Below are 17,982 nucleotides of genomic sequence, written 5' to 3'. Positions count from 1 at the left end.
TGGGAACAGCAGCATAAACTCTAGTTCTAAGAATCCCCATTCCACTCTACTCTGTGGCTCTAGCCATTAGCATCTTCTTCCTTCCCAGTATCTCCAGATGACGTGGCTCAGCAGTGACTTGCACTGAGGAACACACACCATGGAAGAGTACAGAGATACATAGAGGTGTGACCATCTGCTAGGGTGCAGGGTCCCTGTTTTGAGCTTGTAAGAGACTGAAAAATATACAGAGTTCCCCAAGAGATTGCCTATGCCTGCACTTCCCTTGATCCAAAGTAGATATGAAGTATGGCATAGGGGATAAGCACATGGGCTTTAGAGCCAGGACTGCATGGGTTCAAATCGTACTTCTGCTACTTAGCCTGTGACCTTGAGCAAGTTATTTAACTTATCTGTACTCCAGCTACCTCGTCTATAACAATCCTATAAAGCCCTATGGGGTTGTTTAGGATGCTTAAATCAATTAATGCATGTAACATGCTTATAATAGTTCCTACTGTAGTAAGCACTTGCTAACCACTACGATGATGATAATGATGATAAATATAAAGGCTTTCTGAGTAAAGCAGCCATAAGGTTGACCTATGTATGTGTATAAACATGTACACATATGTGCTAGTGTACATAAAATCCTAAGACAAATTAAGGGGTGTGTGTGTGTGTGTGTGTGTGTGTGTTTTAAGCAGAGAAGTGCAAAAATTGCAGCCAAGTAGCACAGGGGCAGAGGGTAGTTCTCTCTCTGCCATCTGGGCAGTGGCAGGGGCTGGGGGTTGACAGAGCTCACCACTGCCTATGCCCACACAGAGGGCAGCATCTGGCCCTGCATCCAGTAATGAATAGGCAATCCTTGACTTGTTTCATACTACAAGAAAAATGTAAGGATGATTGAGCTTTCAGGATTCTAATTTTGTTCATTAAAAATATTTACTTTCTAATTTTAAAATCAGAACCTTTACCAGCTAATAGGCATAAATGAGGAATAATGAAATCTATGAATTTGAGAACGATGCAAAAGGTATAAAAGGTATCAGATAAGCGACTGTTTAGGTATTTGGGTGTGGGTCTTATGGCCATTGAGCTGAACTTGGTCACCTAACTAAGCCAAAGGGGCAGGGAGAACTTGAGGCAAGAATGGGATCACACCTCAGTCTTGTTCCATGAAAGTTCCTATAAAGATGAGAAACACATCTTTGGGAGTTGGGAGTTTGGGAAACGTTGGTTTTCATCTTTACTCTTGTCAGGCAAAGAATAAATAGAATTTGCAGTTGTCCAGTTAGTTGAAGCCATTGCATCAAATAGATTAAACCCAAAGTAATTTTTTCCTGAAATTTTTTTCTTAAAAAATTTTACTCCTTAGCAATGGAAATAACTGCAATGATTGTCAAACTCCCATGCTTCCTTAGAATATCCACACATGCCAGACAAGAATAGACAGATTTGGTTTGAATTTGTTAAATATTTGCTCACTTCTCCCTTTCCTCTTTCTTCTTCCTTTGTCTTATCTCCATTTCTTTCCTCTCTTCCCGTCCTTTTCCTGTTTACCTCCCTTTCCTCTCCCCTCTATGACGTTTAAGAATCAGTGGAACACTTCAAATGCATCAAATCAGGATTTTTCTCCACTACCATTTCATTTTATCTTTTAAAAAACCTACAAAATGCAAAGCGCCACAACCTACGAAAATGCCATGAAGCCCAGAAAATGCCAACTTTCAATTCCTCAAGCAATAATGGGCTCATCCAAGAGGAGTGTGCAGTTATATGAAGTACACACACACACACACACACACACACACAAGGGCTGGGCTCTCAAAGTTGACAAAAGGACAATTATCTGACTAATTCTGCTCAATGGTCAGATTACTGAATCATAGAGGGTCTTTTTTTCTGGAAATACACTGAGTGGGTCCTCTTTCTAAATCCATCTGGGCTCATGAGAGACTACGATTCTCACTGGCATTCATGATACACAATTCTGTTCACAGAATATCCTTTTGGCTCTTCAAACTTTTTTACTTAAAAATATTTCAGCCGGGCTCACGCCTGTAATCCCAGCACTTTGGGAGGCCAAGGCAGGCGGATTACCTGAGGTCAGGAGTTCAAGACCAGCCTGGCCAAGACGGTAAAACCCTGTCCCTACTAAAAATACAAAAATCGGCAGGGCGTGGTGGCGGGTGCCTGTGATCCCAGCTACTCGGGAAGCTGAGGCAGAGAATTGCTTGAACCCAGGAGGCAATGGTTGCAGTGAGCCGAGATCGCGCCACTGCACTCCAGCCTGGGCGACAGAGCTAGACTCCATCTCAAAAAAAAAAAAAAAATTTTTTTTCAGTGTATGTGTATACACAAAGCAGAATGCATACACACTGAAACAGACACATAACAAGAAATACAGACTTGATGATTACTACTGCAATAATAATAACTAGCATTTATTGAGCACTTAATACTTGCCAGGTGCAATTCTAAGCAGGTTTATGTGGACTCACTCATTTAACCCTCACGAGAACTTATGAGAGACCTACATGATTATCTGCCACATTATATGAGTGAAGAAACTGGGGACCAGAGAGGATATGAGATGGGCCCAGTACCCTCTAGCCAGTGAGTAGGGAAGCCAGCTTCAAACTCTGGCAGTTTCTCCCCAGAGCCTGCTTTCTAACACTATGCCACATAGCTTTATGTGAATTGCCTGCCACATAGTAGGTGCTTGCTAAGCACCTACTTGCTTCTGAATGGATGAATGAAAAGATAAATGAAGAAAAAGTCACATGTATTAAGAACCTGACAGTCTCCCTTAAAATGGCAAAGTGGACTCCCTTAGAGAAACCAGGCCTAACAGACAGCCTCAGCTTCTGGACAAAAGGACCTGCCCTCCTGGCCCCGACTTTTGGGGAAGGAAACCTCTCACCAGCTGTGCTCGTTCCAATACTAACGACTCTAACCACCAGATCTCCACTTGACTTAGAGCCCAGCCCAGCCTCCTTTCAAGCCAGAAATCAGACTCAAACACATCAAAGATGTTTTCTAACCAAAACACTTTGTTTCCTGGAATATTTTTCTCTGAAAACAGGTGTTTCCCAATGTGTTGATTCTGTGCCTGGATGAAAAACTGAGAAATTCAATCAATTATGTGGACATTTCTAAATCGCCAGATCTTTGGCATCATATCGACAACCTTTATAGATGATTGACTAAAGTTTTGGTTTCCATCCAGATGTTTGGGAGTTGCCACAGTCATTAACCTGTTTGTCAGCAAGTGCTCATGCATTTCCAAAAGGCATAAGTGAACACTAAAAAGGAAAAGAATAGCCCAGAATAAAACAGACAAAAGAGGAGAAGGGTAGCAGCTATTTGACGAAACCAGTCAAGCAGGCAGTGTTCTGGGAATGGGTTGCTACCTTGGAGATCCATTAGAAGGTGGATCCAGCTCACAAGAGACTCATGTGTTTGAAGACCTTTAAAAACCTCATACTGTATCCTCAACTGCCTACCGACCTGTACTCAATCAGATCCCTGCATGGAGGAACCGATGGATCAATCCCAGAGTCCAGCACAGACAACAGCTTGCCCATGGTGCGACCAGTCCACGCTCTGCATACTGACACTCTCTGGAAGCCTGCGTGCCTGTGCATTTAACATCACTACGTATTGTCAGTCCAAGCTGTGGATTCTGCAAAGCTTGGCATAAAGCCGGTTTGTGACTTTGTACATGTACCCCTATTTGTGATTTAGTGCTCTGTCTTTTATCATTTCTCCTACCTCCATTTCCTTTCCTGCTTGACTTTTTAATGCTATTTACAACTTCCTTATCCAGAAAGCAGCATAGCTATCTTTCAGTGTCTCTAACTGATACATCCAACTAATTTTTCTTAAGCAGGTTTTCTCTCCCCTCGATTTAATTTATGTTTTTAGTAAATAGGAACTTTAGATTGTTCCATTCAGTAGCATTTAGGATTACCACTTTTATCAAAGAGATCATGGCACTAAAGGACTCCTTGCAAGGGACATTTGTTTATTCTTATGAGAAACTGGCTCTCCTTATGTGCAAGAAGGCTGCGTGCGTGCAGGCGTGCATGCACAATGTTCTCCTCGGTTTGTGCCTCTATGCTTCACTGCCCCATGTCAATGCCACTTGGCACTGGCAGGAAGAGCCCAGTGAAACCCCTATGTGGACGACAGCTGACCCTCAAACTGCTAGAGATAAATCCAGGCCCTTGACCCTTCCTGATGGCCACTTAGTTCTTTTTTTTTTTTTTTAATAGAGATGGGCCTCACTATGTTGCCCAATCTGGTCTCAAACTCCTGGGCTTAAGCGATCCTCCTGCCTCAGCCTCCCAAAGTGCTAGGATTATAGGTGTGAGCCATCATGCCGAGCCTGGCAGGGCTGCTTCCTCCAAATTCTCTCTCCCATGTACCCCTTCATCTCGTAGCTGCAGAGGAGGCTTGTGGTGATATTCACAATTACGGTTTTGGGGGTCTATACTCCTAGAAGTGTGAGCTGGTGGGGAAGGAGGGTGGGAAACCAGAACAATGACTCCCTATATTTCTAGTAATCTATTGCCTTTTTCTCCTTCTCTTCAATTCTTTCCACATCTTCTCCCCATTTACTAACTCTATTTGACCTTGAACTCTGGCCTCTCCCTTCACACAAGAATCTGTCACAAGGGGGACAGCACCTCCAAAGAAGCAGTCACCTGACCTGACAGGCCTGGAGACCAGTAGCCAGAGGGGCCAGACCATCACTTCACTCCTGGAAATAAATCCCATTGTATTTGCATTTTAATTTTCCACATAAACAAAGGCCCAGAGTACTCGCTTGGGCAGCATCACTGGACGAATTTAATTAGAAATGAAAAGTTTATAGGGCCCTCTTTAATGCGATTAATGCTCAGTTAACATTTATCACATTCGGATGCTGGAATCGCCTTTTCTAAGCAGCCACTGGCCATGAAATGAATTTCTCTCAACTTTTTTTGTACCCACCCTGGGAGGTCATCTCCTAAGGGAGTCTGCATGGCCTTCCTGGCTGTCTCCATGGGGCCAGGAGTGACCTGATCCACAGAGCCAAGTTCAGGGGAAATGAGGGTGGGGGAAGAAGAAAAGTACATGTGCTGGGTGGGAGGGCAGAGGGTCGAGAGTGCCGGTGAGCATTGTTTCCAGGAGGAGCTGAACCCTAACCAGGGCTGTACCCTGTGCAGGAGCTAAGTGCTCAGCCTCAAAGACGGGCTAAACGACTTCATAGCCCCTCCCTAATTAAAAAAAAAAAAAGATACCACACCCCACCCTGTACAGTCCATTTCTGTGGCCAAAAACTAGGCCTTAGCGGGGCATGTCTGTGTTGATCACATCTGGCTCCCACTTCTCTCTTCCCGTCTTCTGCCGTGTCTCTTCTACCCTCCCCTCACTCTCATCTGGAGTCTGCTAGGGTTTCCTTTCCAGGACCATTGCAAATGGGGTAAGGAACCTGAGTCCCAACCCCGGTCATACCTCCTTCTCTCTGGCTCCCCCAGACTCCAGACAGTCACAGTCGGAAGGCTGCCTGCCCTAGTGTCAGCTCCTCGGGGAAGCAGCGGTGAGTGGGGAACATGAAACCTCCATTGGTTCCTAGAGGAAAGATGGCCTTCCTTATCTTATCAGATTCTCCTCACTCTTTAATTAGAGTCTTCTGAGATTGGCCCCCTAACCCAAACCAGCTAACCTGAGGAACGAAGAGGAGGAGAAAGAGGAAGAAAAGTAAGGTACTGGGGGAAGGGAGTGTGGTATCCACTCTGCAAATGATAAAAGGAGGTAACTATCTTGATCTTTGTCTCTGCCTAAGCACATGCTCCCTTTGAGGACGTCAGCAGACACACACAAAACAACTGCTTCCAGTTATCCTAGTGCGATACTACACGCACCCTCCACCCTGGCCATCATACATGGCTTGGTTCACTCATCTGGCAGAGCAAATGCACACTGCTCACAAGCGTTCACATCCCCAAACACGTGCATGCACACAGACCAGATATGTCGGGGCCTTGTGTGTATCTTTCAGGACCCCTGCTCATTGACCCATCAGGATGTCTACTGTCCCTTCAACCATGTACTCTCCAGGGAACATTCACTAACATCCCAAACAGGCAGTGATAGCAGGGACTTTCATTCTGGGACCAAACAATCCCTTTAGCTGGAAGCCTTCTGAATAGCAAACCACCAACTCCCAGTTTGACAAGACTGACTCCTTTCGAGAGCTCCCTGGGAGCCAGAGCCATTTAGACAGCTTCCCAGGGCATAGAAGGCAGGCTTAGCTAGATACCACCAGCACACATAGTCTTTCCAAAGCAGAGCCGTGCACAGAGGCTCCCAACACATCACTAACTTCTCTTGGGACAACACGCTAAGGCAGGCACCACTGCTTGACCTCCAAAATTAGGATGAAAGCTTCTGGACTAAGGGGCAATATGAGTGTCTCCTTCCTGACTGCCTCCATGTCCAGCAGGCCAGAAGCTGCCTGCAGAATCCTCATGCCTTTCAGCTTCTATCACCTGCCTGCCAGGTATGGGCTGGGCAGTTGGGCTGAGCAAAGACCCCAAGGCCAAGAGGGAGCACCAGGACCAGGGAGAGCAGCCCCCAGGGCTCACTCCCATTTGCTCATGCTCAGGGGCCGCTTCTGTTCTCCCTTTCTGTCTGCTCCCCTCTCTCCCAGTCCTCTCCAATCCTTCCTCTCTGATTGCTTGACTCTACTGTGCCTACAGGGTGAACACAGTTGTCCTCCCAGCCTGCTGCCCTGCCTCAGCCCTGCCAGGAGCCACGGGTCCTGTCCCTGGCTTGCTCTGTTTCCAAGTGGCAGCAGAGAGAAATCTGTGGTTCAGGAAGGACTGAGGCCAGGCAGAGGAGGAAGTCCAGAGCAACTCGGCCAAAGGCTCTGGGTGGAGACGGCTCTCGAATCTGGAACCCCCAGCAGGCAGGGGCCTCCCTCCCTCCCTTTTGGCTGCTCTACAACTCTCCCTCTCCAGCCTGCCAGGGACCAGGCTGGAGCCACTGCTGCCCTGCCTCACAGCCTGCCGAGAGGAGCCACAGCCAGGCCGTGTGGCAGACTCACGAGGTTCCCTCTCAGAAAGGCTGCATAACTCCAGCCAGGCCGCTTTCCCTCCCATGCCATTTCCTTCGCTCCACACTCTTCTCAGAAACCTGCTCACCTTCCTCTTCCCCTTTCTCCTTCATCACCTCTGGGCCTCTCCTCAAGGCCCATCAGCCTGTACTACCAGCTGCCTGGAGCTTGGGCTTCCTCCCACCACCCCCAAGACCTTGCAGGGCTACTGAAGGTCCCAGCTTGGATGAGCAGATCTAAGCTCCCCTTGCAGGCTCTGCAGTGCCACATTCTGTTCAGCCATGTGCTCCAATCCCGAACAACCCTGTCCAGCCCAAGGCAGCGCCCTTCCACCTCTCAGCTTCATCGCTTCCTGCCTTATTCTCCCAGTCCTCATCCTCACTTTCTGCCCCTCCCTACCCATACCCCACCTCTCCTGCTCTGGCTATAGAGAGTCATAATCTCTCCTCCATTCCCTTCTCCAGGAGCTTCTGGACCAAGGGACCCAGCAAATGTCCCAGCCCCTTCCACTTGCACGGATGTTACTGCCCTGGTCTAAGGCAGAGAGATAAGTCCACCCAGTCAGGTCCACCAAAGGCTGCTGACTGCTGGCCACTGGACGGAATCAGGCCCAAAGATGTGTTTTATTCGGTCAGCACAGAGTTTTTAAAAATCCAGTCTTCCTACATCACTGCCTGTAGGCTGGGCCCATGTGCTCCAGCTGTTTGTCCAGTTCTCGCCACTTTTCATCTTATATTCTGGAACCTCTCTCCGCTGGTGCCCAGGAGTCATTTGTGCTCGTGATTCCTGGAACCATCCCATCTCCATCATTGCTTTCGGCAAACCCCAGTCTGGACTTCTGTGTACTGCTTTCCTTTCCCCAACATCCCCACAATAAACCTGAACTTTTCTAGAATAGAATGGCACCTGACTCACTCCTCCTGCCCTGCTCTCTTTCTCTCTCTTTCCTTCTCTCTTGGAAGACACAGAATCTGTTCTCATTATATTGTCTCTCAGAAAGCAAAAGAAAGGGCTTCATTCCTCCCATGGTTGTCGCGGATGTGCGATGAGGGGACCCTGGCTCTACAGCCTTGTCTGTCTACTCTTTCCTGCACACTTCCTCTCTTACCTGAGAGTTCCCAGCCTACAAAAGGCTGCTCCCTCTCCTGTAGGGCCAGACCATTCTTCCTTAGCTTCCCATACCCTCAACAGCTCCCCTTTGCCCAGCCCTCCTCAGGAGGTCTGAGGCGGCTGCCTCTGACATCATGTCTCACCTACACCCCAAGCCTTCTGCAGTGGCCGGCTCTGCATTTCTCACAAACAGTAAGCCTCTTCCCTATGCTCCTTGTACCTGGATTACTGAGGAAAAACTTGCAGGCTGGCCCTGGTGTGAGCTCTGCCCGCCGTTGTGTCCCAGTGTTGCTGCCATGCCTCCTACGGCGGGACCACAGCTCTGGAGAAGGGTTGTGCTGGGAAGAGCATCTTCTTGGCTGCTTATGCAGTTGGTCCCTAACTAATCCTGCCAACAAGACTGGGACCCAAGTGTCAAAGTGAGGATGGACAGCTGGTTGCACAGCTCTTCATCACAAAGGTGGCATCACTGTAGCAAAGTCCCTCTTATCAGGGGTTAACTGGACTACAGAGTGTTACAATGCAAATAACTGAAGGAAAATGTGGTTCCAATTTGCCTAGATTATGAAATGAGGAATCTTCAGCCTAGCCTTATTGCTGCTGCCACCTTGCCCAGTGGCCTAATGACTGCTTGCCAATTACAAGGTGTCCAGTACAAGTACAAGGTGTCCAGCCTTGCCTGTGACTGCAGGTCATGTCCTGTGAGTCTTCCTCCCTTTTATCCTCTTGGCCTCAGAGCCTTTTCACTTAAAAGCAGACTTAGGTAGGCACCCACAAACACACACAAATCCACACACACAGAAGATATCAACTTCTACACTGCAAACCATCATGAATATATTCAAGCCATGCCTTGCTAGCCCCAAAACAAATAGCCTGTTCCATAAGAGAAAACCATCTCAACCTAGTAGTTCAGTGGTAGATAGAAAAGCCAAACATGATTTAATTTTTCAGCTGTCTAATATTTCACTTGCTATTTGGGCATTGGTTGTGAGACTCTATTTCCTACTCCTCAGTTTCAGGAGCCCTTTCCCCTTCTCTAGACTCACCTGCATGGCTGGGGAGCTGCAGTGGGCATAGCTGCACCTGAAGCTGCTTCCCCTGCAAGAATCTAAGCTCTGGACACCTGGCTTGGAGGGGTGGGGACACCTGGCTTGGAGGGGTGGGGGAAGTGTAAGAAGAAACAGCAGGGATGCAGAGAATTGGTAGGTCGGATGAGCACCCTTTATACCACATTCTTTTAAAGAACAGGAAGTGAAAAAGAAATTCTTTTCAGCGTACAGATGCTCCTTAACTTACAATAAGGCAATGGCTCGATAAGTTGAAAATATTGTGCATTGAAAATGCATTGAATACATCTGATCTATGGAACATCATAGGTCAGCCCAGCCTACCTTAAACATGCTCAAAACATTTACAGTTGGCCAAACTCATCTAACACAAAGACTATTTTATACCAAAGTGTTGGATATCTCATGCAATTTATTGAATACTGTACTGAAAGTGAAAAACAGAATGGTTGTTTGGGTACTTGAAGTATGATTTCTACTGAATGCACATCACTTTTACACTATTGTTTTCCTCTCAATATAAAAACTCCAATTCCGGGTAGACACAAGGAGGGGGCTGAAGATAGACCTGAGTATTAAGAGGCAACCTGCAGAGTAGCTATTGTTGGACACCTAAGAAGCTGGGAGCGGACAATAGGGCTCCTTCATCAGTCCTACTAAGAAGACTGGGAAGCAGGACCTCTATCCCATGTGGGATCATAGGAATCCCCTTTTCAGAGAGGGTTTTAGTGGGTGGGAAGTGTGATTAATCTTCCACACCAGTTACTACTATTGTTCCTCTTTCTATAGAAGCTATAACATTCTAGTCCGCAAGCACATACCATCATGCATAGTCACACTATCCCATGTGCACCAGAACAAGTCCATTTCCCAAATGCTGTCTAAAACACATGTTCCCCTACCACCTCAACTTTCAACATTGCCTCTCATTCCCTGGGTCTATGTTGCATAATACTCCCCATCTAATACCAACATGCATATGAAGCTATTGCTCTCCCCTGCCACATCCCCACTCCCTCCCTAATCTCCCCTACTCCAGGCACCCCTGTTTCCCTTCTCTAGGGGCTGCTCCTGTTTGGCCCCATCTCCACTTGGCTAATTCCCCCTGTGGCCCCTCTATTGAACTGTTGTGTTGTCCATTTCCCTGTGACAAGGGCTCTGGTTACAGAGTTATTGATTGGTTTTCATGCAGACAGATGGGCCCTTCCCGGGCTCCCATCGAAATCCCTGGCTGTATGGGCTGATTGTTGCCTCTCGGGGTGTAGGATTGCACTGGAGACCACCCTCCATGCAGCCTCCTTTGCCCAGGCCATGAACGGTAATAAATGGAGGCAGCCTGAACGATAATAAAAGCAATTGAGTAGGTTACCTGTGCAGACACAAGATTTATGCCTCTTCATATTTGATGTGATTGTTTTATTGAGTTCTCAGAACAGTTGGGACACTATTTATTTATTTATTTTGGGTTTTCCCTCTCCTCTCTTTTCTTCTTTGCATCACCTTGTGAAATGCACCTGGAGCTGTTGTCAGGCCCAACGCCTCCTGTCTGCCTCTTCTCGAGAGCCGCCAGCTGAGGTAGGAAGGCAGGGCGACCAGCCATTGCTATCACCAGAAACCCCTTTTGTAGCTTGAACACCCACAGAACCAGCCAATGGGGAGACAGTCAGACCAATAGGACTGAGGGCCAGGAAGCCCAGGCTAAAACAACTACAAAAACAAAAAGAGGCTTTTCAGGAGGACAACTCTAGCTCATTTTAGGGAATGAGAATTTCAACCATCACGCCTGTTTCAAATGTTATTCTGATGATGGTCAACCTCACAGTAGGGGACTGTCTCCGGGAAAGGACAGGTGAGCAAGGCTTCTCCGACAGAAATTGGTGCATTGGTCTGCTATTTGTGGGCCCAATCTGCTAGGTTCAGGCCACAGAAGGTGAGTTCCCTGTCCTTGTTTCTCCCATTCTTGTGTGGATAGAAGTCTTTTTCTTAACTCTCCAACTTGTCCTGTCTGTTTGCCACGAGACCAACAGCCCTAACCACCAAACAGCTGCAAAGGTATAGAGATGCAGCAGGCAGTACCGCCCTCTGGCCCAGTTTCATGCCAAGCCAGGTCCAAAAGTTGAATAGGCAATGTTCTGGAACCTGAGTTTCAGAGAGGGAGAAACAGACTCTAGCCCTGAACATATCTTCAACATTCCCTGGGCTAGGATGAATGGCTCCCAGATTATTTGGAAAGGTCTTTGAACGAACAATTGGTAGACCATTGTCACCCCACTGCCTGACCCAAGGGGAACAATGACCTGAGAATGACTCAAAGACCTGAGAATGACAGAAGAGGGACACCCAAATGACACAGGATGGAATTCCTTAACACAGCCCTAGGTTGCCATTGTTAGAATGAATGTGCTCACCTAGAGCCTAACAGGCTAAGAGAGAGTGTGGATAGTGGGAGATCCATGAGAAGTTGATTCTGGCAGGGTCCACTCCAAAGATCTAGGGGCACAGAGTGTCCTGACTCCAAAGAGTGTTAGGCAAGCTAAAAAAGTTAGAAGGTGACACCCTTATTGTCGGCTTTTCCCAAAAGAGCACCCTCAGGGGATCGTCAGTAACCCTAGACTCTGTTTGGGGTCTGTGCCTGTTCTTTCAAAGGAGCTGTATTCTCTGCCCAGAGTAACAGCCAAACCAGAAGACTTTGGCATATAATCAGGAAAATCCCTCCTGCTTAGACAACTGCTCAGCGATGTAACTAGGTGACTTTTTCCTTTTTCAGTAGCATGGATCTCCCTCCACCTCTCCCCTCTCCAGGCCATTTCCCATACCAGGTTTCAATCTAAAGTCCCCTGTTTATAAACACACGCCCTTTACAGCAGTAGTGTACAAACCAAAGAGCTGGCAACTCCATGCTCAGCCATTGGTAACCCAATATTTAGAAAGATTCAGATAAATTCCACGTGCTAAGGAGCCCAGTCAAGCCTTGGGATTTTTGACAGTGGTCTGTGGGAGTGGGGAGGCATTCCTGACCCAGTCCTCTGGTTCAGAGAGGCATTTCTGAGCATTTGTTAGGGGAAAATACAGGCTGGATGGCCACGCCTTTATCGCAACAGGATCAGCGAATGCCAAAACCATTTTTAAAGAGTGAAAAAGCAATTTAGTTTATAACCATAACAGCATATTTCAAGTGCGGCGACAGCATCTGTTTTGGGGAGGAGAAGTTGAAAAACCTTTGGCTCAGGTGGGTGAGCATGTGTGGACTTCTTTTCTTGCCAACCACCAGCTCATGCACAACTTTACTCATAACTGTTATAAAGCACCTAACACAAGTGGGCAGGTCACTACCAACAAAGCTCTAAACTCAAGAACCACCCATTCCCCGGTGCACCATACTTTCTGCACACAGGAAAATCTCCAAGCGCTTCCTACAGTGAGTGAGAATTCTCGAAACTGATAAAAGGCAAAGTTTCTGATATAACCGGCACTAGCAGAAGCATCCTGTTTTTATCAGGCTTTTGGGTGAAACAACACATCTCAGATAAACCTTCCCTCTTCAGAGCAAAGCACCTACAGGGATGAAGATGACAGCATGGTTCCCCAGGTGGACTTCTCCAGCCCCAACTCAGCAGCACACTGGGAAATCCCCAGAATTCTTTCCAAAATATGAACCATGAGAGGATTCGGGCCTAGAGCAAAATTGAGAATAATTTGCCTGCTCCTTATAGACAAAGCCAGCCGTGAAGCCTAACCGCGGACCCAGGGTGGGCTGCCCGTGTGGTTGGTGGCTTACCTGTTCCTCTCCTCCTACTCCCTCTCCATCTCCAGCAACACCTGCCCACAGATGGCTATTTCTCCACACCCAAAGGAAGCCTGTGTGCCCCTCAGGTGATAGGGCTCTGTGCTGGGTGGGTTCTACAGCTGTCACAGCTGTCAAGCTGAGGCTACTCTTTCTCTACCCTCATCTCACTGGTGGCTCACTTGTCTACTTTGTCCTAATTCTGGTGGGTGCACCTCAAGACCTCTGGAGCTTGATCCTGGGGTCACCTGGCCCTTGCTCTCCATGGCTTTTCAGGATGGAAGCATTTCCAAACTTATGCCTAAGCCAGCTTCTAAAATCATCTCAGCCAATGAGGAGTGCATGTTGTCTGGGGGAGTGGCAGGGGGTGTTGGACAGGGCCACCACACCTGACTTGTTGTGCCACTCCTCTACCCCATTCAAGAGAAACAAATTACCTAAATCCTACATGACTCGGGTTTCTCCAAGGGCTTGCAAATTCTATTACTGACAACAAGCATTTCTCTTAAATGTTCTGCAGAAGACTACTACCCAGTCCCAGCAACACTGCACACAGCAGGACCACTCTTGGCCCTTGGCTGTTCTTCTCTTGAGATCTCAGTTCCAACTCACTCCCAGGACCAGCAGTCAGACAAGAGACTGAGTCTCTACATGGCTCATAAAACATTGCTTTGTCCCCTTCCCCTCCCGAAGTGCCACTCTTGCCTCAGTCCAAAGCTACCCCAGCCTCCTCTCCTGGCTTTTAAAGCAAAGGGCTTATTCCTCTCCCAAACCACCCAGCGTCTTTCTCCAGCTCCTTTGGAAGGTATCTGAATGTCAAATTGCTACGCTTTCAATACCTGGCTGAGCCAGGCCCAGGGAGCTGGAGGGTTTTCGGAGGGTGTATAATTAGCTGATCAGTATTATGTTACCCTGTTCATATCTGAATAACCATTTTAATACAGATGGCACACACTGGGATAATTTCTGGGGTCGCCTCGCAGTACATTACAGCATGAGTGTGGCAGAGGGAATCTTCTTTAGCCAAGGTACATTCTACCAGCTAATTTTACCTGCTGTTTTCAGGATGATTTGGGATAATTCCATATCATTTGCAAAATATTTTTAAAATCCTTGATATGTGATGCCAATTTCAGAATAAGGCACCATCAGAGTTATTAGTTGTCCTGATAATGAGCTTATGAAGAATGCAAAAAATAACAAAGTTATGAAATGCTTAGCCCTCTTTTCATTTTGGGGTGTCTTAATATGGGGGGCCAAGGCTGTCTGGGACTTCCTTCTGACTGGTGTGTGACTTGTGCAGGGACTCTGTGAACAACTGTCAGTTTGTACAGTTCTGCGATCTTGAAACCAGCCCAATGCTGCTTGTATGTTCTGTAGCTACCACAGATAGGCATATTGGCACACTGGCTAGTGTGGACTTGAATGGAGTGTGCACATGTGTTCTCCCCGAGAGCACGCTGGAGGGGTTTGGAGACCAGGAGACCTAAACATCCTATACATCAAGCTGACTCAGCCCTGTGGTGTCCTCATGTGTGTGAGCCTGTAATCAGTGCAAAGACAGCCTGGAGACAGGCACCGTAGGTGGTTGAGGGTACCACCCAAGGTTCAGTCTCAGAGTCTGGAGTTCTCCCTCCCTGCTTGGCACCCCCTTCTTGTCCAGCTCCTCTACTCCCTGCCAGTTGCTGGCTGGTGGTTGGCATTTGTTCTGCAAGCCCGGATCCCAGTGCTTACAGGCCGGAAATTGTGTGGAGCTGGCTAGCAAGACCAGGCTCCTGGGAGGTGAGCTTTGTGGGAACTGGCAGGGAGGGTGGAGGAACCAGGACAAGCGGCTGCCCCTGGGGAAGGAGCAGCCTTTAGAAAGGGCAGTCTGTTTGGCGGGATGAATAGACACTGGTCATTTTAAAGGCTCTGGCTGCAGGCTGTGATTGTCTCTAGATCCCAAGGCTGGATGCTTATAATCTTGGAGTCTTAATTACCACAAACACTTGGATTCATTTCCAGGACGCCTGCGGGAGAAGCCTGGCAGGGAATACCCAGCCCTGAACTGCAGACAGCCCTGTCTGTCTGTCTATCTCTCTGCCTCACAGGTCCCCTTTCCCTGACGGAAGGATTTTGGGCTGGCAGCAGGGAGAAAGGGCAGAGGCTGGACAAAGAGCACAGACTGGGTGTGGGACACCCCTGCAGGCAGGAGCCAGGAACTGGAGTCCAGCCCTGAAAACCCGGGTGCCTTGCTCACCTGTTGATGGAAGAGACGCTGGGCACTGTGTCATTGTCACAGATGCCCTCGGCCAGGAGCCGGTCTCGGATCTCCCAGGCGAACATAGTCGGGTTCTGTCGTTTGTATTCAGCAATCTTGTCCACCACTTTGGGCGTCGCCACTTTGGGCTTGGAGCCACCGATCACACCTGGCTTGATGCTGCCGGTCTCGTAGTACCTGCCCCGGGAAAGCCGGCGGGGTCAGCCAGAAGTGGACGGTGGCGGGTCAGCGGGCTGCGGGTTCCAGAGCTGCTGAGCCACTCTCCCGCCCGCCAAGGCAGCGGAGTGGAGGGAAAAGGCCCAGTGTGACTGAGCTGACTTCCTGAGGGTGCTTAGTTAGGATGAGGAGTGCCGCGGAGTAGGAGGACAAGGGGTACCATCCCTCCGGAGAAACGGCCACACCAGGGGCTGGGTGCGCACCAACACGAATAGGCACCCGTGGGCGTGAAAGCCCAGCCTTTCATTTGGGAAGAGCAAAAGGAACAGCGCTGCAAGGTCTCCGGGAGGCCAGGGCTGAGGCACCACCTGGAGCCCTTCCCTACTGGGCACAGAGCATCTGTGGGAACCAGGACCCTCCTTCTGCCTCCCAAATGCTGCTTTTTCTCCTCTCGGGGACCCATTTTCATCCCCACCCCATTCCTCTAATGTCCCGCACCCAACGTCTGCCTTAACTCCATTAAGAAAGTCATCCTTCCCTTTCTGAAGCTGGAAACCGGGGACCTTCTCACCAGGGACCAAGGGCAGGGCAGGCCCTGGGTGACACTGCTCCACCCTCGCTCCTGGGTCTTCGGCCACCATCTGAATACTTTCTCCAAAACGAACACCTCTCCAGACCCCTTTGAGAATCTCCCTCTCCGGCTTGGCGGGCTGGACTTATGGCCAAGTCCTCCGGCGGGAGGCCCAGGGCTGGCCGGGGAAGTAGGCAAGGCGTCTCACGGGACAGCTGCGAAGCCCTCACCTGCCCAGGATTTTGCTGACACAGCCGTGGCTGACCCGCAGCTGCCGGGAGATGTCACAGGGCCGCACACCCTGGTGGGCCAGCTCCACGATGCGCTGCCTCACCACGTCGGGTAGGGGCCGGCCGTTCACAAACACCCCCCCGAGCTGGTTCACACCCCCGTGCCCTGCTGGGGAGAGACAAGAAAAAAACACAACACCCCACACACAGCAGGGACCAGCCATTAGTCAGGGTCCGCAGCCCGGGACGGGCGAAGGAAGCAGGCAGGGCGGAAGGGCATGTTCCCGAACTTGAGAAGAAAGGTGGTGGACCCCCACGACCACGCGGAGGAGTGAGGACTGGAACCCGCCGGCCCTAGAGACGCGGAAGCGCGGACGCTGGGCGGAAGACTGGGGGCTGGGCGAGAGGGCAACTCAGGCCGTGCGACGCAAGGTAGAAAGCGAAGGGGGGACTGGAGAGAAACCAGATGACAGAAAAGAGGGGAGAGGGGGGAAAATGCCAAAGGGGAATTCATGCCAGCGGAAAGAGCGTAAGAAAGAGAGGAGAGGAAGGGCCAGGCAGAGGACTGGACTAGTGCGAAGCAGCATCCCGCCTGCGCCGCAGGCAACCAGGGAGCTGTCCGCGCGTGCCAGGCTTGGAGGCGGACGATTTGGGGGCGTCGGGGCTCGGCTGACTGTTCATCCGAGCTCCAAGCACAGAGAGGGCATAAGTGCCTGACACACACACACACACCCCTTTGCTCTCTGCCTCTTCCCTAAAAAGTATTAAATTGTAATCGGAATTTTTCTATCTCTTTTCCTGTGTTGTTTGTTTTTGATGGGAAGTTTTTCTAATGTTATTTATCTGTAGGGGGACTGTATCTCTCTTTCACCTCCTTAGTATCTAAAGTGGAGCGAGGAAGGCGGATGAGGCAGGCACCCGGGGTCTGCTGCGCTCAGTGACAGGGAGGCGGCCGACAGCGGCTCCAGGCAGAAGGCAGAGAATGCCGGCTGCTTGGGCTCGCTTGCCTGCCGTACCGCGCAGAGCTTGGTTGGGGCCCACCGTCTCGCCCAGGTAGCACGGGATAGGCCGCGCCGGCGGGTTAATAACTATCGGGGCGCCCTGTGTAGCCGGCCCAAACCCGACTCACGTCCCTTTGACCCCTCAGACCTCGGCAGCCTCCCAGGAAACCGAGCGGCTCGGGCGTTTGCTCTCCGGGCAAAGAGAAGGGCACGGGGTTTCCAACCCGGTTCCAGCGCGGGCTCCCGATTTCATAGCCAAGGTGGCCACTGGGTACTAGGCCTGAGGGTGCTTCCTCGTGCCCCATTCTCCCTGGCCTACAGCAGTTTAGAAATCCTGCACCCAGAGCGATCAACCCGCAGCTGCAGTTACTGAGCAATCCAAGCGCAGAGACTTCTAGAGGCCGAGTCGGGTCGGCCCAGGCTGGCAACCTGCAGCCCCTGCCCCGCTAGCCTCACGCGAGTTTCGGAGAAAGCAGGGACATCTGTGCCCCCCTCATTTCCCTCCCGTCCCTTTCTCAGGTAGGGGGTACCTAGAGCAAGCTCGGGTGAAACCCTGGGGAAAGGCCTCTGATCGGGCTGCTGGGAGAGGCTGGCACCTCTTCTTTTACCCCCGTGCCCACCCCGTTAATCTCCCTATCTCTAGCCCCACTCCTCACGCCTCCCCTCCCTCCAAACCCCGACCATCAATAATTTAGGCCCCGGGAGAACTCGCG

General features: G+C 49.8%; 1 protein-coding gene across 2 annotated transcripts in view; it reads right to left on the bottom strand.

Annotated features, from left to right (window-relative positions):
- Nucleotides 1–17,781, bottom strand: part of PAX2 (paired box 2) — an 81,061-nt gene extending 63,280 nt beyond the window's left edge. For both annotated transcript variants that reach the window (XM_073019275.1, XM_073019276.1), the window contains exons 1-2: nt 16,269–17,781; nt 15,291–15,488 (exon numbers count right to left, since the gene is read on the bottom strand). In XM_073019275.1, coding sequence (XP_072875376.1) covers nt 15,291–15,488; nt 16,269–16,492 — 422 coding nt within the window. In that variant the 5' untranslated portion in view covers nt 16,493–17,781. The remainder of the gene's footprint in view (nt 1–15,290; nt 15,489–16,268) is intronic.
- Between the last annotated feature and the right edge of the window lie 201 nt (nt 17,782–17,982).

The sequence above is a fragment of the Chlorocebus sabaeus genome, chromosome 9 (genome assembly GCF_047675955.1).
Source record: "Chlorocebus sabaeus isolate Y175 chromosome 9, mChlSab1.0.hap1, whole genome shotgun sequence".
Taxonomy (NCBI): domain Eukaryota; kingdom Metazoa; phylum Chordata; class Mammalia; order Primates; family Cercopithecidae; genus Chlorocebus; species Chlorocebus sabaeus.
This window is presented reverse-complemented; position numbering and strand designations above follow the sequence as displayed.